This window comes from Akebia trifoliata, chromosome 16 (assembly GCF_017979445.1).
Source record: "Akebia trifoliata isolate Shusen 1 chromosome 16, ASM1797944v1, whole genome shotgun sequence".
NCBI classification, from domain to species: Eukaryota; Viridiplantae; Streptophyta; class Magnoliopsida; order Ranunculales; family Lardizabalaceae; genus Akebia; species Akebia trifoliata.
Genome location: NC_141390.1, coordinates 30004460 through 30028768, shown reverse-complemented (window position 1 = coordinate 30028768; position 24309 = coordinate 30004460). Strand labels below are relative to the sequence as shown.

At 33.7% G+C, this 24309-nt stretch overlaps 2 protein-coding genes across 3 annotated transcripts; one reads left to right on the top strand and one right to left on the bottom strand.

Moving 5' to 3' along the window:
- Positions 1 to 1919: 1919 nt before the first annotated feature.
- Positions 1920 to 4540, bottom strand: LOC147383419 (Pentatricopeptide repeat (PPR) superfamily protein). The gene has a single exon (XM_086427509.1). It carries the CDS (start codon positions 4537 to 4539, stop codon positions 2719 to 2721), a length of 1821 nt encoding a protein of 606 aa, XP_086283635.1. The 5' UTR covers position 4540; the 3' UTR covers positions 1920 to 2718.
- Positions 4541 to 9500: 4960 nt separating this feature from the next.
- Positions 9501 to 22919, top strand: LOC147383418 (caffeoylshikimate esterase-like). Of its 2 annotated transcripts, XM_086427699.1 has the most exons (9): positions 9501 to 9518; positions 9707 to 9758; positions 9892 to 9982; positions 10068 to 10100; positions 12130 to 12276; positions 12561 to 12691; positions 13822 to 13959; positions 14083 to 14181; positions 15338 to 15906. In XM_086427699.1, exons 2-9 carry the CDS (start codon positions 9738 to 9740, stop codon positions 15728 to 15730), a joined length of 1053 nt encoding a protein of 350 aa, XP_086283825.1. In that variant the 5' UTR covers positions 9501 to 9518; positions 9707 to 9737; the 3' UTR covers positions 15731 to 15906. The 2 variants fall into 2 exon arrangements, with proteins under 2 accessions (XP_086283825.1, XP_086283826.1); XM_086427700.1 differs by lacking the exons at positions 9501 to 9518; positions 12561 to 12691; positions 13822 to 13959; positions 14083 to 14181; positions 15338 to 15906 and adding exons at positions 17701 to 17831; positions 20714 to 20851; positions 20975 to 21073; positions 22400 to 22919 and having other exon boundaries at positions 9562 to 9758.
- Positions 22920 to 24309: the final 1390 nt, after the last annotated feature.

Sequence of the window (24309 nt, the reverse complement as noted above, 5' to 3'; positions counted from 1 at the left end):
ATGATGAGATTCTCCAACTATTACTACAAGAAAGAAGATTAAGTGTATTGTATGAACAAATTTAAATTTGGATGTGAAAGTTATTATATTGTAATTTAAAATTTGGGTATAATGAATTATGTACGTAATTTAGAATATCAAAATATATTATCTTTTACATTTATGCTATTGTTATTATGTGTGATGCGAATTCGCAGTTAAAACATTCAAATAGAATATATTGTGATTAAAAAAGGTATTATAGTTATTTTATCACCTTTCAGTAGTAACTAACAAATAATATTCTGTGATTATAATGCTTAATTTGAATTAGTTCAACACAATTTAAAGAGGTGAACAGACAATATTTTCAGTACTTAAATTCAATGTTTATATAATTTCAGTAATTATAATCTTTCAACACTTATTTGCTCAATTAACAAACGACCCCTTAGTATATGATCTTTTAAATTTTAAGACTACTAATGTGTAACATGTGCGAACACATGTATACAATAAATTATAAAATTAGGATTTATGCTTAATTAAAAAAAATTAGAATTTTGATAAAATGACGTCGTTTTTTGCCCAACACCCCTTTCTCTCTTTTGTCCATAGTGAAAAAAAAAAAGAAAAGTTTTTTTATCTGATCACCTTGTGACATTCAAAAACATGATCTGATGCAATGGAGTTGTAGAGGATAAAATAATATAAAATTTAAAAAATAATAATAATAATTTACTTTTCACCATTGAATTTTATTTTTAAATTTGGGTGCTCGGTGGTTATCCATTTTCAACACCTTCAATCAAGATAAAAAATAAAAAATAAATTTGAATATAAATATTTTCATAAAATCTAGAAGGCTCTATTGTTGGATTGTCAATGTGATAATCAATGTGGGTCCAATTACCCTTTTTAAGATTTGAAATCTAAAAGAATAAATGTGTGGGCAACGGGCAAGAGTTCTCTCTATTGCTGATGTCTTTCACACCACATGTCAAATGTTTGTTGGGGTATGAGCAAATTCGTTAGGGGCGTGTGCAAAACAATTTGGATGTGAAAGTTATTATATTGTAATTTAAAATTTGGGTATAATGAATTATGTACGTAATTTAGAATATCAAAATATATTATCTTTTACATTTATGCTATTGTTATTATGTGTGATGCGAATTCGCAGTTTAAACATTCAAATAGAATATATTGTGATTAAAAAAGGTAATATAATTATTTTATCACCTTTCAGTAGTAACTAACAAATAATATTCTGTGATTATAATGCTTAATTTGAATTAGTTCAGCACAATTCAAAGAGGTGAACAGACAATATTTTCAGTACTTAATCAACGTTTATACAATTTCAGTAATTATAATCTTTCAGCACTTATTTGCTCAATTTAACAAACGACCCCTTAGTATATGATCTTTTAAATTTTAAGACTACTAGTGTGTAACATGTGCGAACACATGTATACAATAAATTATAAAATTAGGATTTATGCTTAATTAAAAAAAATTAGAATTTTGATAAAATGACATCGTTTTTTGCCCAACACCCCTTTCTCTCTTTTGTCCATAGTGAAAAAAAAAAAGAAATTTTTTTTTATCTAATCAACTTGTGACATTCAAAAACATGATCTGATGCAATGGAGTTGTAGAGGATAAAAAAATAAAAAATTTAAAAAATAATAATAATAATTTACTTTTCACCATTGAATTTTATTTTTAAATTTGGGTGCTCGGTGGTTATCCATTTTCAACACCTTCGATCAAGATAAAAAATAAAAATAAATTTGAATATAAATATTTTCATAAAATCTAGAAGGCTCTATTGTTGGATTGTCAATGTGATAATCAATGTGGGTCCAATTACCCTTTTTAAGATTTGAAATCTAAAAGAATAAATGTGTGGGCAACGGGCAAGAGTTCTCTCTATTGCTAATGTCTTTCACACCACATGTCAAATGTTTGTTGGGGTATGAGTAAACACGTTAGGGGCGTGTGCAAAACAATGTCATATTATTAGCACTCAAAAAATTATAACTATTTTTAAAATTTTATTTCTAGTTTAATTTTAGAGTCGTGATAATCTGACTTTGACATACAACCCCTATCACAAAACTGTAGGTCATTTGCCTCGGGTTACACAAGCATATCCCAAGGCAATTGATCTACGATTATGTGATGGGGGCGTAGGAGGGTTATCGGAAAATCTTTACACTTAATTTTATATCATACTTTTTCATTTAACACATTACGAGAGTATTTTTGTTATTTTCCTCGGGATACTCAACTGCAAACTATATCTCAAGGGGGAGTCCACATAAGAGCATCTCAAATATCAATACATGTAGGATTTAATACTACTCAACATGATGGTTTTGCAGTCCATTGAATTAGACCTTTCGAACAAATGTTGCATCAAAATTCTTTATTCAAGGGTGCAATGCAAAGCTCTTACCTGACTCAGTTAATTTGATTCAATGTTGAATGGTAAAATCTCTCGACTAGTGGATCATACGGCACCCCAATCATAGAGTTGCTCTAAGCAATTTTTGTTTATTTTTTGAGGGAAAGACTCACATTTGGTTGGACGTATTTAAAATGATGGCAGAGTACAGGTAAGTTGTGCCTGTCACTGATACAAGCCTTGTTCAGTACAGACATCCTCTCTATTTGAAGGTGTAATTTGCTTAACTTACACCTCAAGATATGCAAACGGAGCCAGTGCTAGAATCACCAATAATCTTTACAAGAGCATGACCCATTTTTAAAATGATGAAACCGATTGCAATCTCTAACAACGATCTCTCGATTGAAAATCCAAGATATCATCTTAATGGCAACATGACAATCACTACATATCCTAAGATTCTTAACTATACGTATGGGTGTCCCCGGACTTGTCTTGATAAAGCTAAAGGCAATCGCCAACTTCTCACTATGAAGGGATAAGGCCAACTCCTTTCCTTCATCATCCAAGTTCAACAAGACCTCCTTAGTGTCCCCAACATAACCCTCCATCTTTAACCTTTTCATGATCTCCTCAAGCATCAAATAAATAGCACGGGTCTCTGGGTGTGATTCATCTCCGACGAAAAACTCATGTAATACACCTCCCACCTCAACCAAGCTACATCCAGGTATCTTTTTTATCCCCTTAGCTTCCATGAGATGTCTCACATGTCTGACATCTTCCCACCAACCCATCTTCGCATATACATTTGATAGAAGAACATACGCTCCACTATTCGTTGGTTCTAGATGAATGAGTTGCTTGAGAGCAAATTCACATGTTTTAATGTCCCCATGCATTCTAGACCCGCTTAAAAGAGCTCCCCACACAAGCACATCGGGTTTCATTGGCATAGATTTCACAACATCCCATGCCTCATCTATGAGACCCGCTCTCCCATAAAGGTCCACGACACAACCATAGTGTTGGATCAAAGGAGTAATACCAAACTCCCCATTCATCCTATCAAAATACTTCCTACCCTCATTCACTAGACCCCCATGAACACACGCGCACAGAATAGCCAAGAAAGTCACATCATTAGGCGCAACTCCATGATCTTGCATCTCCGAAAACAAATTGAGGCACTCTTTGCTATGCCCATGCATTGCAAGGCCAGATATCATGGCACTCCAAGCCATCACATCCTTGTTGTACCCCAACTCATCAAACACCCATCTGGCCCGTTCAATGCTCCCACATTTTGCGTACATATCTATTAATGAAGTCCCTAACACAACATCAATTTTCATACAACATTTATCTATATAAGCATGAGCCCATTTCCCGTGCTCAAGCGCCCCTAATCGCCCACACGCCGAAAGAACACTAGACATGGTGAACTCATTTGGTCTAACATCATCAACCAACTTCAATCCTTGCATCTCTCGAAACAAAGCGAGCACTTGTTTGTACTCACCACATTTCACATACCCATTCATCAAACAACTCCAAGAGATCACATTTCGCTTCGGCATCTTATCAAAGAGCCGACGTGCAATATCGATAAAACCCAATTTGACATTTGCCGAAATGACTGAATTCCACGAAGGCAAATCTGGGTAGGGTATTTCATCAAAAACTTGGTGGGCAGAATCTAAATTGCCACAAGAAGAGTACATGTTTATGAGAGAGGTTTGGACGAAGGCATTGGAAGCGAGACCGGAGCAGAGGATGTGAGTGTGGACTTGCTTTCCTGATTCAAGGTGAGATGGAGAAGAGAAGTAATGGAGGAGAAAAGGGAATGTGTGGAAATCGGGTTCAACGCCATGGAATCTCATACGGAGATAGATCGATAGGGGAGAAGCATTGGCTTCGGCCCGAGTGTGGGCTCGAATGAGGGTGTTCCAGGTGAAGGAGTCTGGGGTTGGGTGGGAGAGATTGAGGGATGGGTGTGTGGAGGATATGAGCTTTGTTGTTCCCCGCATACCGTTGTGTTTAAAAGGAAAGGCGGGAAAACTATAACTAACTTTTGAAATTAAGTACAAAGTGTTGTGGGCTTGTCTCTGTGACGTATCATATTGGCCAATGTGGTGAAACATGTCATCGTGACATGCCTTACATGTGGGGGTAGTTCGAGCACCTCTGCAATAAGAAATGAATGACGTGTGTGACACATAATAAAATCGATATAAAAGAATTGTTGAAAAAAAAAAAATTAAATAAAATTTTAAAAAATATAATTCAAATTAAATTTCTTTATTATTATTATTATTATTTCAATTTGATTTAGGCCATTAAATTTGAAGGGGTGTTTTTTGGCCAACTTTGGAAGTCCACCTAGCCCAAAAGACTTATTAAGGAGGAAAAAGATCTTAAGTCTATGTTTGGATTGAGAGAAATGAAGAGAAGAAAAACTTATTAAAAAGAAAAGAGAAGAGAAATTCAATTTCTCTCCACCATGTTTGGATTGACAGGAAAGAAATTGGGACAACTTTGGAATTTTAAAATATCTTAAGAAAGATCTAGGGCATAGTTAAAATTATAAAATATTTTAAAAGGATTTCTCTCCATTTTTCTCATCTTCTTTCCACTTTTGGAGAAAAAGAAAATTTATCAATCTTCATTGTTTTTTTTCTCTCCTCTTCTCTCAATTTATTTTCTCTTCTCTCCCCACTTATTAACAATCCAAACAAGAGAAATGGAGAGAAACTCATTTATTTTCGCTTCTCTTCTCTCCATTTCTCTCAATCCAAATACAACGAAAATACCTTATTTCTAAGAGGATAAACCAACATTTTAATTTAAAAAAAATTCACAAATGGATATCCTAAATAATCCTCTTCACACATTTGTACTCCATGAGGATGAGAGAGAGAGAGAGAGACTTAGATGGAAGAGTAGGAGTACTTTATTTTCAATTCTATGGAATAGACCAAATGATTTTCATAAGGAAAATATTCTTAATAAACAAACTCAAATGGTAAATATTTCTTAATAGGTTTATAAAGATTTGGTTGAAAGATGGTAGAAATCTTATTTTAATAACTCTAAAAATAAAAATATAATGAAGGTTTGTTTATTTCTAATCACCTATATATATTTTTTTAATTTCTAATAAATGCAGATTAGCAAGACCAAATGAATTAGGATCAGACCCTATGACCAACTAGACATTTTTTTTAATCTTACATTTTGTTGTTTGGCTCGTCGATTTATTCAATGCAAATTCACATTCGTAGATCCCCACTTTAGAACAATCCAAACTTGTAGAGACAGCCACAAATAGTTCATCTCTTGGTTACTAAAAATACCTTAAAATAAATTTTAGATTTGTTTATATTTTACATTTATACATGGAGAAAAAGCAACATAAAGGGAACTGTATTTTTGAAAATTTACATTTATCTTTGACTATTTGATCCTTCTAACTCAATAATAAAATTCAGTAAATCTCTGAGACTCTTATTTGAGAGATTTAAATTGAAAATTGAGATCTGTAAAACTATATAAGAAGATGTGATTTTTTTAAGAAAATAAAAAATACTAGAAAAGAAGAAGAAAAAAAAAAGGATTCAAGATCGATGTGCTTAGTGGAGCTTGAGCTTTGATACCATGAAAGAATTTATTTTATTCAGAATTCTCAGATAAATATTATATGAACACTAATAGGATATTTATAGAAATTACATCAACCAAAATATGAAACCGACACATTATAAATATTCTAATTTATTAAACTTTCTATTGTAGAATATCATAATTGATATTGCTACATATATTATTCTCCATCACTACCTTCCTTTTGTGATGAGATTTGGATGTATCTCATGTATCATAAAACGGTTGCATTCAATTCTCTAACAAATATAACACATATTATAGACTAGTTCAATTTGTACTGATTTGTCTTGTATAAAAGAGTTTAACAGCGCATGACTACCCGTCGACTCTGTTTCTAAAACATTGATTGTAATAACTAACTAGATATATGGTCAATAATTCTCGATTTCACATCTCACAAACATTGGGCCTGATCTATGGACCCAGTCACTAAGACATGTCACATTGTTAGCAAGGGATGATAAACAATCTATCTTTAATGATACTCGTTAATCACAAAAAAATAAAATGTTCCCTATGGGCGCATGTTAAGATGCATTACATACACCTTGAAAATAACTATTTTATGGTAATTTGGTATAACTTTTTTTTATGTCATTTTTTTGTTGGAAAATAAAATTAGGAGGTGTATTTAAAGCATATTAACATGTACGCTTATGACTAGGGTTGACAATAGATCGTTTCAGTACTGGATCAATACCAAATTGTTACCAATCCGAAAGATATGTCTTATAATCCATATCTGATCAAATCAATAAATATTAGAGCTTAATTTGATTTGTTCAATATTTTACTCATACCAAAATCGATCTAATCCAAACTTTTTTTTTCTTTAGAAAATGGGGTTTTGAAGAAGAAATATTGAGGGTTTAGGTTAACTACTAATAGAAAAAAGACCTTAGACATCACTTTTTGAATAATGTCTATAAGAAAAAAGTGATGGCTATTCTTTAGATGAAAAAGTATTTGTAAAAGATGGTTTTAGACACCAAGTTTTTCAAAATCAATGTTTTAAGTCCCACTCTTTTTTGTTTGATCCCTCCACCCACAAAAAAAGCACTTTAGATTTAAAAATTGATGTTTAGTTAAAAGAAAGTGATGTCTAAGGTATTTTTTTTTTTTTTATAGTAGTATAGGATTTGAGAGAGTTGTTGTGTAAATGTCTTGTATTTTGTTGACATTACGTTGAGTTACAGGGTGCATGGGAGCAACTCTCTTTAGGACTATGGGATAGAGCCCCCAAACCAAAAAATTTAGGGTTATGTAAAAGACAGTTGTATAATATTTTCTTAAGGATTTTATAGTTTTGTGAAAATAAATGTGTTTTAACAACTCCCGATTTTATAAATAAAGATCTCTAGAACTGTAAAACGTGTGAAATAAAATAATAATTATTTTTTACCTGATCTGTAGATGTAGGCACATTGTTGAACCACGTAAATCATTATATTCTCGTGAGCAACTTCTGTTCTCTTTATTGCTTCATTTTTTTTTTACAATAGTGAGAGATTTTGTGGCAAAATCACTAGGATTTTAGAAGAATGAAGAAAATGATACAACCTTGAAAGAAAAAAAAATTGAAGATGAAGATTTCTTGTAGTAGGATTTGAGTGAGTCATGTAAGTAGGGTTTGTGGTGATGCTAAAGAAGAAGAATGAGTTTTATTAAAAAAAAAAAGGTTTGCAGAGCAGGTGTTACCAATCATTTTGAGAGAGAGAAAGAGATACAATTTACTTTGATAGAGAAAGCAAGAGCAAGATGGAGTTGTGTTTCAAACTCTTCCTTAATAAATGCATCGCCAACCTTATCCTCAAAAGGTGTGGAAGAGATTGAAGAAGATGGATAGCGAGAGAGTTTGTTCAGATTTTGATTGAGGACTATGACTTTTATAAAATAATTTTTTTAACAACTTGAAAGAGATGAGTGGTTAAATTGGTTTTATATCTACGATGAGATTTTTATGAATGTTTATGTAAGGAATTAGTTTGGATTATTATCGAATTAGGCTATGCCTAATCTAAAAAATTGGTCTGATATTTCATCAAACAATTGAACTTCAATCTGAATCTGATCCAAAAATCCAAAACCCTAATTCGAAGCCTAGTTTTTTCGGATTAAAACCAAATAAAATCTCTCTTTGCCAATCTTATTTATGGCACATGTTCACAAGACCCTTTCTCATTAACATTTATTTTCTATTTAGATATAAGTACTTCTATCTTGTTTGGTTCTAACTAAAATGTTTTAGAAAAATGTTTGATAGCTTGTGTTGGAGAGTACTGGGTTCAACATTAAACTGACCTAGCAATGCATAAAAAATCATTAATTTTCTAACTTGTACCTTGAGGAAATAAATCTATGATTATCTGTGCACTACAAGGTCAGTTCATTGCCAACCCCACTTACGTCACATGTTCACAAGATCATTTCTCATTAACATACATTTTCTATTTAGGTGTAGATACTCTATCATGTTTGGCATTGACTACTAAAATGTTTTAGAAAAATGTTAGGCAACCTGCGTTGGACACTAGGTTCAACATTAAGTTAACCTGACAACGCATAGAGAACCATTGATTTTCTAATTTACATTTAGAAGAAATAAATCTATGGCTATATGTACACTATCAGATCAGCTTAGTGTTGAACCCAGTGTCCAATGTAAGCACTGTAGCACGACACAATGTTTTGTTGTGATTCTTGGAAGCATTTATTACACTATTCCTCTCCAACCTTATTCTACATTTTACCCATGATCAAGTGATCACATACTTCTTGATCATTTCTTAGTGGGCCCGCTTGATTAAATATTTGACCTCCATTAAAAAAAAGTTGGATTATATGAATTTCTATGATCATCTAAGTCACATTGTGTCGTCTTAAATTCTAATAGGTAACTTACAAAGCTTGAAATTATAAGAGAGATTTATAAAATGCTAACCTGACGTACTCCGATGATACTGGTGCAGACTGTGCAGTCATTACAAAGGATTCATTGTGCAGCTGAATCTCTGGTGAAAAGTAATACGTTCTACCTCTGCATGCTCGACACCTGTCTGGCTAAATATTTAAGAGCCCGGATCCTATACACCATGGGTGGAGGATTGAAACCCTCCTCCTACACTTAGTACATGCCACGTAATTCACAATTCAAAAAATAAATGCCTAAAATATCTCATTTTTATTTTATTAATTCGTTGAATAATGGCTTACGTGACATGTATTAAGGTGTGGGTGGAACTTTGGTACTTGTGTTGGGTGAATTAAATATAGACTTAATAATCAAAATATCGGAATATATAGCGTTGGAGAATATATCGTATCGTGTAATATATCGTGATTTATTATAGGGATGGATAGAGTCGTGGGATGATGTACCATTTATATATCTAGCTATCTTAACCCGACGCGTGTACCCGCAATATCTCTAGCTTTGAGTCTTATTGGACTGCCCAAGGTTTGCTTCTACAAACCGAAAGCTCTTCTTCTCTTGGTTCCATATGTTCTTCCTTATAAGACAATTTTTTTATGTTCTTCTTTTCTGGGTTTGATTGGTTATTAGATATCTAGCTTTCTAGATCAAAAAATGGTCAAGTTCTTCTTTAGTAAATTTATGTTTATGGGAATTTTCATTACATGGTGCAGTTATTGAAGGTTGGTTGTTCTATAGCTAGAGATGGAGGTGGAGTATCAAGAGGTCAGTTTCAAGCTAATAAACACTCCTCTTCCTTCCTTTATGGTTTTGGTTTCTATTATTGTTTGTTTTAGTTTTCTAATTAAAGAGATGATTTGTTGATGTTTTTGTTTGTTTGGGAATCAAAACTCAAAAGGAGTATATAAGGAATTCAAGAGGAGTTCAGCTCTTTACTTGCAGATGGTTGCCTATTTCTTCTCCAAAGGCCCTTGTTTTTCTCTGCCATGGTCTCTCTCTCTCTCTCTCTCTCTCTCTCTCTCTCTCTATAACCCATATTCTTATTTATTGATTGATTAATTAATGGAATTACAGGGTATGGAATGGAATGCAGTGGCTTCATGAAAGGTAATAAATAAATGCATCTCTCTGCATCATCTATAAACAATAAATGTTTCAAGTAAACTCTCTCTCTCTCTCCTCACACACACACACACACACATGTTTGAAGAGTAGAGAATCACTTATGATCCATATTTCCTTACCCCATAAATCATTTAATGGGGTGGCATGAATTATGAGACTACAAAGTTGGTTAATAGCTTTTACTTGTACTGTGTTTGAATTCATGTGTATTGTCTGAACTCTGAATTCAATTCCCATCTTTTTCTTCATCATTAATTCTTTATGGTTTGTTCTGGAAATAAATTTTTTTTTTTTGTTTGAAAAAAAAAAAAACTATTTTTTAAAACATTTTATTGAACAATAATTTTATGTTACGGCCCTTCCCTTCTGTATAATTGCAGAGAGAAGCTATACTTCTTATCTTTTAAGTTTTATTTGTTCTTAATGGGTACTTTTTTTATTAAAAAAAATTATGATACTGTGTAGTGACATACACCTAATTGTAGTTGTAAACCATCCTACACCATCCACTTTATGGACCAAATGAGATATTCTTATTACATGTCAATTTTCTGCACAAGATCATCATTTAAAACTAGATCATGATTGTAGTTTTTTTTAGTTTGGTCCATCCACTTTATTGACCAATCTACATTGATGAGAGCTTCTTATTACAACCAACCCACAGTAGGCAAGGCATCCCACCACAAAGGGAGAAGTCTTGAATTCAAATCTCTTGTTGGTCAGTTACAAGGATTTTATTTTTTTCTATTTACATGATATGTGTTGTTTGTGGGGGTATTGTATGTGCCCAAGGGATCTGGGCAAAATATAATATTTTTAGAGGTTAGTTGTCTCGTCCTTGCTAGTCAGGCCTTTGGATTTTGATTCTTCATCATCAAAAGCGTCTCTGCTAGTCAGGTTTGTGGACCAAAATCCCAATCATAAAATATTAAAAAAAATTCTTATTACATGTGACAAGATCATGATTTAAAACTGATTATAATTATATATATATTTTAATATATATTTGTGATAATTTTTTCAATATTTGGTGGTGATTAAACCATTTCTTCTATTTGTTGGTTTCAGTAAAGTATATTTGAATTATATACCGTGGGCCATGTCGTTTGGTTTGTTTGGCAAACAAACAAACTGATTACACCCACATTTTCTAAGGGCGGGCCTAATTAAATTTGTCAAAATGGACAAAAGTCACAAAATTAGTGATAATTCAAAATTGACTTTCCTCTCCCATACGCCCTTTATCAAGAAAGGTATTTAGTGGGACCCACAATTCAATGGACCGCACCAGATATTCCAAATACTTGGAAAAGTGACACATTAATTAATTAATATTATAGATGGAGACCATGTAATCTGATATATCAAGTTTATGTCCTTTGGTGGGTGGCCACCGTGCATATTTGCAGGAGATATTAACTAAAAAGTGATGACTTTTGACGAATTTATGATTTTCACTCGCTGTTCATTTTAATTACCAAAAGTGACTGATAACAAATTTGGAGGTTTTTAAAGTGATTATTTGGTAAGTTTAAAATGACAATTTCACTTTAAACCGGTGAAAATGTTATTAAATTTTTAAAAAAAAATTTAACGAAAACGTGATTGATTGTTCATGTTTTGATAATTAAAATGAACAGTGAGTCCGAATCGTAAATAACTCATTTTCAACTCACGAAATAGTAATTCACCCTATTTGCATTGTCCATTTTGCTTATGGATTGTTTGGTTGCACATTTTGGTAATTCCAATTTAACCTTGGTAAATTAGGATTAGCAGAATTTGGTCCAGGATTTACTCTTCCAAGGTTTAGAGTTTAGAAAACACTGCATCCAAACAGACCCATAATGTGATACTGAGGCTCTGATCCGTTGGATTGGCCACTATGATTTCTTAGAATGAACTACTAACTAATATTTGACTTAGATGTAGATTTTTGTCACCAATATGGGAAGTATTGTAGTAATTTTTATTTATTTATTTATTATGATTTAAATTTGTTGGATAGGGTGTGGGACAAGGCTAGCAAGCTCAGGCTATGGAGTCATCGGGATCGATTATGAAGGGCACGGAAGGTCCAGAGGAGCTCGATGTTATATCAAGAAGTTTGATAACATTGTCAACGATTGTAGCGATTTCTTCAAATCTGTGTGTGGTAAGCATAGAAACCTAACCCAATATTTATATTTAATGGTAAATTACAGTATGACCCCTTATAATTTGGCATAATTCCATTTTGACTCCCTAACATTTTGATAATTTCATGGTAAATTACACTATGACCCCTTATAGTTTGGCATAATTTCCGACATTGGACCGGATACCTAGCTCATAAATTGTAAGATTGGTTTGGAGTTTGGGTCTGATTCGATCCATTTGATATCTACCACTACAAAGTACAATATATATATATATATCAATATGTTTGATTGCTTTCAGATCAGGAAGATTACAGGGATAAGGCCAGGTTTTTGTATGGAGAATCAATGGGTGGAGCTGTGGCCTTACTGATCCACAAGAAGGACCCGACCCTCTGGAATGGTGCGGTACTTGTCGCTCCCATGTGCAAGGTACAATAAATCATAAAATAAAAACTAATGATAAAATGACATGTTGACACATACGCAATCTGTACACGGTTGATGTGGCAAGTGTATAGAACCATAGATCTTTTTTCCTTGTGTATCCCAAAGAAAAGTATCTATGGTTTTGTGCACTTGCCACGCCAATCACGTACAGATATCGTATGTGTTATAACATAATGAGTTGAGACAATTTACATTGCTTCTTGCTTACACACAATGCTAGGGATCACATCCTGATCATGTTGGACAATCCAACTTTACAATGAGTTGTGATAGTGTGATGGTCTGTTTTGACTATGTGGGCAAGTTTTATACGGCAAACAATGTTGTACTAGATAGATTTTCACCTTTGGATTGTCTAACATAGTGATGAAAAATGGGTAGAGTTAGAAAATCAAATCCATTGTTAGATTTCATCTAGACAAAAGAATTATAAAAAAAATCTTAAAAAAAACGAAGACAAGAGAGAGAGAGAGGGAAAGGTGGCCGATGAGGTAAGGAGGCAGACAATGCAGATAACGACAACAAAGAGGGTGAGTGGTTATGGTGGTGATGAGGCAGAAGAAAAGATGAAGTTAGAGTTTTAATTTGGAGAAGAAATATGAATTTTATTGATAATTCTTAGATGATTATTACATAAATATTTATAGAGATTACGTCAATTAAGATATTATAAACTAACCTAATATAGAATTACTAATTATCTATAATTCTTAATATATAATGTCTTAATAGATATTACTAAATATTTTATTCTCAATCAAAATTTTAACCTTTATTTTATTATGATATAATGTATCTCATGCATCATAATATCTTACAAGGCTCTCAACTATAATCGTATGATGTGCAGTATACATAAATACGATGGGAATAGCGACAATTGGTAATATAGGACCATAGTACGTAGTACCTATTGTCCCTTTAAAAAGATAATAAAATTATATCAATCAAAACCCTACATTTATTAAACATTTATAAAATACTAATATTCCCAAAATGTACGTCCCTACACATTTAATTTCAAAAGAGTGTCGAAGTAAAATATGCATGGTTTGGTGGTTCTTTCACCTACTTAATTGCTGCTGAAATGTCGAAAGTGCCCTTGTTCACAGATTTCAGAGAAGGTGAAGCCACACCCAGTGGTGGTTAACATATTGACAAGAGTAGAAGAAATCATACCCAAATGGAAGATCGTCCCCACAAAAGATGTCATAGATTCGGCCTTCAAGGACCCTATCAAGAGAGAAGAGGTGAGGTGGTCTTCCCACTTAATTTGTTATCTCTGTAAGGGTAGAATAGTCATTGCAACCCAAAAGGGTAATTCTTGGGTACATAAGGAGTTATTTTGGTAATTTTAAATGGTTAATTTTCAGATTAGGAGCAACAAATTGATATATCAAGATAAGCCTAGGCTGAAAACAGCACTAGAGATGCTCAGAACTAGCATGAACCTTGAGGACAGCTTAAACCAGGTCTGATTTTTTAACTTATTTTTATTTATTTGTTATTTTAATAAGAATTTGCCACTATGTTTCTACCTAAATTACAAAAAGATCTTTCACAATAAATTTTGAGAGCTTTTATTAACACACCAACTTTTACTTATAACACAATCAGTTTGACTAATGACTCGGCCGAGTTTGTGAAAGGACCAGTCCAATTTTTGAGTGATTTTTAACCTACCCCTCCACAATTTGGTGAATATTTAAAATACTCCTTATATTTTGAAATTGATGACATGACCCTGTTGACATTAAGGTCTTCTTCTCATAAATTAATGGAAAATGATCTGAATTAGTAAGGTTTTAATTGTCGTATCCATGTGGATTGTATTGTCGGAAAAATAACACTACAACCCTCTAAAATTAGGGAGCAGATCCTTTGTAGCCTGCTTTCTATGTAGCGCTTTTAAACGGTTGAGGGGGGGCCCCATCATCAAGACGGTTACGTCTAATCGTTTAAAAATTAAAAGCTTATTGACCGGCCATTTTCAAACACTTGATTTAAGAGAGAAAAAATGTTCTTATTTTTTTATATTTTTTTTTCAAATCTGGTCTAAACCATGATTAGAAGATGAGTCGTAGTTTTGTGTGTGTTAAATATGATGTTTTATGGGCAGTAGAACAAGAGCTACAAAGAAAGTGAGCTACTTTGGATCATGTTTTTGAAGTCGAAGTAACCAAATACTTTGGACCAACCTGGTCAATCATGCAGGTCAACCACCGGTCTGATTTTTAGAACACCAGTTTGGACCCATGGTTTTGTTGGTTTGACAAATTCTAAAGCAACTTTGATGTCGTGGGTTCAAGTCCAACTTACCCATTAAAAATAATCAATTTCAAAAGATAGGTGTGTTAGTAAAATTGGGTGTGCCAACAGAGTCTCTCAACTCTGGAATATTTTCATAAAAGGGTGTGCTCTACAGCCCTATGGCATCTGATCATGCTTTTGGATGCCACACAGAAATGTTTCAATAAAATTTTCCGAATCGATCAAGAAAGTGTTTTTCATAATCAATTTTATTAAGATACACCTCCAACACAGCAAATCATGTTTTGTGAAGATTAGGATTAGATCAAGTAGTTAGAGAAGTTGGTATTAATCATGATTTTAATGATGCATCTATAGGTGACACTACCATTTTTTGTGTTACATGGTGAGGCGGACATAGTGACAGATCCAGGAGTGAGCCGAGCATTGTATGAACAAGCTACGAGTATCGACAAGACTATCAAGTTGTACCCGGGAATGTGGCATGCTCTCACATATGGGGAGCCCGATCAGAATATAGAGATTGTTTTTACAGATATAATAGCTTGGCTCGACAAACGATCCAATGGTGGTGATGCCTTCTTGACCACACCCCCAATTTCTCAATCTGTACCCGTAATTGAGAACCTCTCAAATAGGCAGCAACGACGACAACAACAACAACAACAAAAACAAAAACGGACACGACAGTCTGGAAGTTATCTTTGTGGGTGGAAGGGCCGACGCATGCACCAGCTCTCTGCAATGTAGCTTTTTAATTTTCTTATGTTATTTCTTGCATGATTTCCATACTTAAAAAACAAACAAAAAAAAATCTATGAAGGAAAATTAGATCACATGTATTAAGTTGGGTATCAAAATTGCAATTAGATTACACATATATGGGATGCATATATGGTAAGGAAATAAGATTAGAAGTTATGTTTGTTTGTTTATTCTTTTTTATTGTTTTTTTTTTTCTTTCATGAAGGATGGATGGGGTGTAAGAAAAGAGTCTTGATCTCATTAAATAAAGAGTTGAGATGTGTCACGTTAACGAAAGAGTCGTGGTGGAGTGACCTCAAGATTGTACCTCATATAGCACATATTGACGTGAAAGTGTGAGGGAACATCGTGGATCCCTCCTTTCTTCAAGAAGATTGGTTGCACTAGCTACGATGGCGTGGCAATAATTATTGGTGGTTAGGAAGAAATTTGGTGAACAAGTTCATTTAAGACTCAATAGATAAGGTCGATTCTCATTAATTACCCAATACAGGTCATATGGTCAATGTCTTAGTCCATGATGGAGTGATACGGAGCTCCTTTTGGGTTCATTTTGACAGGTTTCGATCTAGTCTTAAATTTATTGTTATTCAGTTGAGGTCTATTTTTAATGAACTATTTGTCTTTCCGTATCTTCTGCACATTTGGGTAAGTGATCCATCAACCATTCATCTCATCCATATTATATTATCTATGAATAATGAAATATTGTATTTGTTTTCAAAAAATAAATAAAAATAGAATAGATCTCGAGCATTCTCATTACAACGGCCTTTATTTTTGTTTATGCTATTTTAATCATGATCTTGAACGAATAAATTTGTTTATTTATTTATTTATTTATCCCAAACATATTATTTATTAATAGTAGGATATGGTCTCACTCTAACATACAACCTTTGAAACCTCGAGAGTTCACATTACATTGCCGGTTGTAATTCACAAAATTTTTATTTTTATTTTTTTATAATTATAAAATTATCTTTTGATAAATAATAAGTACATTTAATTAATCTATCTATAATATTGTAAAATAATGTAATATTTTACTTTTTAATAATTCTCTTGACAAGTTAGAAGATATATAACAACAAGTGCTAGTTAACTTAATCGATAAAGTCTTTGAGAGATGATACTAAAGACTTGGGTTCAAATCACATCAGCACCGAGTACTCGAACTCATTAACTAGCGACACGATCATAGCAAACCAAATAATCCATTGCCTCATTGGTTAGATGTGGATCTCTTCTTGTTTTTATTTTTCTTACTCCTATTTCTTCTCTATGTCTTAATCTTTTTTCGTCTTCTTATTCTTTTGGCATACTTTTATATGACTTAGATGATCTAGAATCTTGAAAAAGCTCTTTTTTCTTACGAAATCTTATTCGAAGTTACTACAATTTATATTAATGATGGGAAGCGTCTAAAGGAGATAAGTAAAAACATATGTAAAAATAATTATTTTTCAATATATGGGTTAGAAATTTCAGATTGAGCTGATTTTTTGTGAAGATGGTCTCTATGATGAGAAGATCATCTTCACATGCAAAAAATCAGCCCAATCAAAAGTGATTTAAAATGTTGGTTGTTGATTTTTTACCAATAATTTGTAAATCAATTTTGATTGATTTAGAAGTTTCAGATTGAGCTTATTTTTTGTGAGGATGATCTTTTCATCATAGAGATCGTCCTCACAAAAAATCAGCTCAATCCGAAACTTCTAATCCATATATTTGAAAAATGATTGTTTTTACATATATTTTTTACTCATGTCCCTTGAATGCCCCCATTAATGACATTTCTATTTCCTCTAGACTTTGATCACCCAAGCTACCACCTAAATTGACACTTCATAATGTAAGATTGGTTTGGAGTTTGGGTCTGATTCGATCCATTTGATATCTACCACTACAAAGTACAAAATATATATATCAATATGTTTGATTGCTTTCAGATCAGGAAGAATACAGGGATAAGGCCAGGTTTTTCTATGGAGAATCAATGGGTGGAGCTGTGGCCTTACTGATCCACAAGAAGGACCCGACCCTCTGGAATGGTGCGGTACTTGTCGCTCCCATGTGCAAGGTACAATAAATCATAAAATAAAAACTAATGATAAAATGACATGTTGACACATACGCAATCTGTACACGGTTGATGTGGCAAGTGTATAGAACCGTAGATCTTTTTTCCTTCTGTATCCCAAAGAAAAATATCTATGGTTTTGTGCACTTGCCACGCCAATCTCGTACAGATATCGTACGTGTTATAACATAATGAGTCGAGACAATTTGCATTGCTTCTTGCTTACACTCAATACTAGGAGTTACATCCTGATCATGTTGGACAATCCAACTTTACAATGAGTTGTGATAGTGTGATGGTCTGTTTTGACTATGTGGGCAAGTTTTATACGGCAAACAATGTTGTACTAGATAGATTTTCACCTTTGGATTGTCTAACATAGTGATGAAAAATGGGTAGAGTTAGAAAATCAAATTCCATTGCAAGATTTCATCTAGACAAAAGAATTATAAAAAAAATCTTAAAAAGAAGAAGAAGACAAGAAAGAGAGAGAGAGAGAGAGAGGGAAAGGTGGCCGATGATGTAAGGAGGCAGACAATGCAGATAACGACAACGGAGAGGGTGAGTGGTTATGGTGGTGATGAGGCAGAAGAAGAGATGAAGTTAGAGTTTTGATTTGGAGAAGAAATATGAATTTTATTGATAATTCTTGGATGATTATTACATAAATATTTATAGAGATTACGTCAATTAAGATATTAGAAACTAACCTAATATAGAATTACTAATTATCTATAATTCTTAATATATAATATCTTAATAGATATTGTTAAATATTTTATTCTTAATCAAAATCTTAACCTTTATTTTATTATGATATTGTGGACACGGGATTTTCGATATTTTAAAACATCCCTCCACTTTGAGGTGTTTTGGAGTCGCCACCATTCAAATTGATAAAGGGGTGTGAATGGTCACCCGGATTTGTATTTTTGAAAAATCATGTCATTTTGTCATTTTTTGTAGACTCTCGTAAGATAAGGTATATGGTCCAACCTTTGATTCGAAGGTAAGGGGGTCCATTTATGGAGTAGGGAAGGTGTTAGGCACCCTACTCCATCCACGTGATGTGGTAACCTCGGATTCGGTATTTAAAATAAAAATAAAATTGAAGAAAAATCCGATGTGTGCCCTCAAGTGTGAGGGACTTTTAATGTTGGTTTCAATCATTAAGGGCACCCTTATGAAGAAGGGGCCCTTTGGTGATTTAACCCATGGAGTGTGTGCAAGTGTGTAGGAGAGGGGGAAAGTAGAAGAGGGGATGTGGAGGGGGTGTTCCTTTTGTTGAACCCACCTTGTCCCAATCTTGATCTTCAAGTATGTCTTCCCTTGAGTTGACTTGGACTTGCTTGAGGTTGTAGAAGATTGAGTTGAGTTGAGAGTGAGGTGTTGAGAGTAGAGTGGAGTAGAGAGATGTTGTTTTTTTTTAGAGGATTTTTTGTCAAATTTTCATTAGGTAGTGTAGGAAGAGAATGTAGGGGTTTTTATAGAAGTTGGGATGTATTTTAGGGGTATAATAGGGTGAGGGTTTAGAATGGTAGATAATGGCATGGGTGTTAGAGGAAAAGGGTATGAAATTTGAGATGAGAATGAGGGTATTTTTGTAATGATGGAAATTGGTTGTGTTTTAACCCAAATGGTTTGGATCTTACCCAAATCCATTTGGGTAGAGTGTTTGGTGGGATGAGATGAGTGATGGTTGATGGGAGGAGTGGTGGTGTAAGGGAGTTGTTTAGAGAAAGAGTGTTGAGATGGTTGAAGAAGTATGGTGTTTGATTTGGAGAGATGAGTGGTGATTGGTTTGATTTTGAGAGGATTGAAGGGATGATGACATGTGGCAAATGGAGAGATGGAGAGTTTGGTTGATTGGTGATGGTGGTTAGATGATTAGAGAGAAGAGTATGGGAAGTATGGGTTGAGGTATGGGTTGAGGTGATTTTATGGGAGTGTTTTAGGGAAAGTGATGGATAGATATGGGTTGTGATGTGGGTGGTTAAGAATGAGGGATAGGTTAGGGTGTATAGGGTATGGGTTGAGTTGTGGGTTGTTGATGATGAGAGGATGGGGGATAGGTTAGGTTAGGGTCGGGTATGGGTTGAGTTGTGGGTTGTTGATGATGAGAGGATGGGGGATAGGTTAGGTTGGGTAGGGTTATGGGTTGAGTTGATTAGATGAGGGAGGTGGAAGGAGATGATGACATGTGTCATCTCTTGGTGATTGGTTTGATGAGATGATGATGGGTTAGATTGAGTTTGGGTAGTGGATTGGGCTTTGGGCTTTAGTAATGGATAATGGATTGGGTAGGGTTGTGGGCTTGGATAGAATAGTGTTGAGTTGGGTTTATGTTGAATTGGGCTTGAGTTGGATGGATTTTGAGAGTGGTGAGGTGTGCGGGTCCATGGGCCACGTGAATGGCCTCGAACATTTATTAATTGAAACGTATTGGATTTCGTGTAGGTTTGGGCTTCAGGGCCCATTCCAATTTTCGATTTTTGGGGGCATCTTACGTCGAGGGCCAGCTCAAATTCGGGTGTCTACAGATATAATGTATCTCATGCATCATAATATGATGTAACCTATTATCTTGCAGGGCTCTCAACTACAATCGTATGATGTGCAGGATACATAAATACGATGGGAATAGCGACAATTGGTAATATAGGATCATAGTACGTAATACCTATTGCCCCGTTAAAAAGATAATAAAATTATATCAAACAAAATCCTAAATTTATTAAACATTTATAAAATACTAATACTCCCAAAATGTACGTCCCTACACATTTAATTTCAAAAGAGTGTCAAAGTAAAATATGCATGGTTTGGTGGTTCTTTCACCTACTTAATTACTGCTGAAATGTCGAAAGTGCCCTTGTTCACAGATTTCAGAGAAGGTGAAGCCACACCCAGTGGTGGTCAACATATTGACAAGAGTAGAAGAAATCATACCCAAATGGAAGATCGTCCCCACAAAAGACGTCATAGATTCGGCCTTCAAGGACCCTATCAAGAGAGAAGAGGTGAGGTAGTCTTCCCACTTAATCTGTTATCTCTGTAAGGGTAGAATAGTCATCGCAACCCAAAAGGGTAATTCTTGGGTACATAAGGAGTTATTTTGGTAATTTTAAATGGTTAATTTTCAGATTAGGAGCAACAAATTGATATATCAAGATAAGCCTAGGCTGAAAACAGCACTAGAGATGCTCAGAACTAGCATGAACCTTGAGGACAGCTTAAACCAGGTCTGATTTTTTAACTTATATTTTATTTATTTGTTATTTTAATAAGAATTTGCCACTATGTTTCTACCTAAATTACAAAAAGATCTTTCACAATAAATTTTGAGAGCTTTTATTAACACACCAACTTTTACTTATAACACAATCAGTTTGACTGATGACTCGGCCGAGTTTGTGAAAGGACCGGTCTAATTTTTAAGTAATTTTTAACATACCCCTCCACAATTTGGTGAATATTTGAGATACTCCTTATGTTTTGAAATTGATGACATGACCCCGTTGAAATTAAAGTCTTCTCTCATAAATTAATGGAAAATGATCTTAATTAGTAAGGTTTTAATTGTCGGATCCATGTGGATTGTATTGTTGGAAAAAAAACACTACAACCCTCTAAAATTAGGGAGCAGATCCTTTGTAGCCTGCTTTCTATGTAGTGCTTTTAAACGGTTGAGGGACGGTTGAGGGGGGCCCACATCATCAAGACGATTACGTCTAATCGTTTAAAATTTAAAAGCTTATTGACCGCCCATTTTCAAACACTTGATTTAAGAGAGAGAAAAAGTTTTTATTTTTTTTCAAATCTGGTCTAAACCATGATTAAAAGATGAGTCGTAGTTTTTTGTGTGTTAAATATGATGTTTTATGGGCAGTAGAACAAGAGCTACAAAGAAAACGAGCTACAAAGGAAACCCTACCCTAAAATTAATGCATAGACCAGATTTTTAACTTGATCCAAGCTTTGAAAGTGGACGGCCACTAAACTCTTAAATTTCGATTTCAAATCCAATGGTGAAAATTTATTTTTTAATTTTTTTAATTTTTTTAATTTTTTTAATTCTTAAAATATCTACATCCTTGTGGCATTGGATCATGTTTTTGAAGTCGAATTTGGACCAACCTGGTCAGTCATGCAGGTCAACAACCGGTCTGATTTTTAGAACACCAGTTTGGACCCATAGTTCTGTTTGGTTTGACAAATTCTAAAGCAACTTTGACGTCGTGGGTTCAAGTCCATCTTACCCATTATAAATAATCAATTTCAAAAGATAGGTGTGTTAGTAAAATTTGGTGTGCCAATAGAGTCTCTCAACTCTGGAATATTTTCATAAAAGGGTATGCTCTACAGCCCTATGGCATCTGATCATGCTTTTGGATGCCACACAGGAATGTTTCAATAAAATTTTCCGAATCGATCAAGAAAGTGTTTTTCATAATCAATTTTATTAAGATACACCTCCAACACAGCAAATCATGTTTTGTGAAGATTAGGATTAGATCAAGTAGTTAGAGAAGTTGGTATTAATCATGATTTTAATGATGCATCTATAGGTGACACTACCATTTTTTGTGTTACATGGTGAGGCGGACATAGTGACAGATCCAGGAGTGAGCCGAGCATTGTATGAGCAAGCTACGAGTATCGACAAGACTATCAAGTTGTACCCGGGAATGTGGCACGCTCTCACATACGGAGAGCCCGATCAGAATATAGAGATTGTTTTTACAGATATAATAGCTTGGCTCGCCAAACGATCCAATGGTGGTGATGCCTTCTTGACCACACCCCCAATTTCTCAATCTGTACCCGTAATTGAGAACCTCTCAAATAGGCAGCAACAACGACAACGACAACAACAAAAACAAAAACGGACACGACAGTCTGGAAGTTATCTTTGTGGGTGGAAGGGCCGACGCATGCACCAGCTCTCTGCAATGTAGCTTTTTAATTTTCTTGTGTTATTTCTTGCATCATTTCCATACTTAAAAAACAAGCAAAAAAACACCTATGAAGGAAAATTAGATCACTCGTATTAAGTTGGGTATCAAAATTGCAATTAACTTAGACATATATGGGATGCATATATGGTAAGGAAATAAGATTAAAAGTGTTTGTTTGTTTATTCTTTTTTTTTTTTTTTTTTCATGAAAGATGGATGGGGTGTAAGAAAAGAGTCTTGATCTCATTAAATAAAGAGTTGAGATGTGTCACGTTCTCGAAAGAGTCGTGGTGGAGTGACCTCAAGATTGTACCTCATATAGCACATATTGACGTGAAAGTGTGAAGGAACCATATCGTGGATCTCTCCTTTCTTCAAGAAGATTGGTTGCACTAGCTACGATGGTGTGACTATAATTATTGGTGGTTAGGAAGAAATTTGGTGAACAAGTTCATTTAAGACTCAATAGATAAGGTCCATTCTCATTAATTACCCAATACAGGTCATATGGTCAATGTCATAGTCCATGATGGAGTGATACGGAGCTCCTTTTGGGTTCATTTTGACAGGTTTCGATCTAGTCTTAAATTTATTGTTATTCAGTTGAGGTCTATTTTTAATGAACTATTTGTCTTTCCGTATCTTCTGCACATTTGGGTAAGTGATCCATCAACCATTCATCTCATCCATATTATATTATCTATGAATAATGAAATATTGTATTTGTTTTCAAAAAATAAATAAAAATAGAATAGATCTCGAGCATTCTCATTACAACGGCCTTTATTTTTGTTTATGCTATTTTAATCATGATCTTGAACGAATAAATTTGTTTATTTATTTATTTATTTATCCCAAACATATTATTTATTAATAGTAGGATATGGTCTCACTCTAACATACAACCTTTGAAACCTCGAGAATTCACATTATATTGATGGTCGTAGTTCATGAAATTTTTATTTTTATTTTTTTTATAATTATAAAATTATCTTTTGATAAATAATAAGTACATTTAATTAATCTATCTATAATATTGTAAAATAATATAATATTTTACTTTTAATAATTCTCTTGACAAGTTAGAAGACATATAACAACAAGTGCTAATTAACTTAATCGATAAAGTCTTTGAGAGATGATACTAGAGACTTGGGTTCAAATCGCATCAGCACCAAGTACCCGAACTCATTAACTAGCGACACGATCATAGCAAACCAAATAATCCATTGCCTCATTGGTTTGATGTGGATCTCTTCTTGTTTTTATTTTTCTTACTCCTATTTCTTCTCTGTGTCTTGATCTTTTTTCGTCTTCTTATTCTTTTGGCATACTTTTATATGACTTAGATGATCTAGAATCTTGAAAAAGCTCTTTTTTCTTATGAAATCTTATTCGAAGTTACTACAATTTATATTAATGATGGGGAGCGTCTAAAGGAGATAAGTAAAAACATATGTAAAAATAATTATTTTTCAATATATGGGTTAGAAATTTCAGATTGAGCTGATTTTTTGTGAA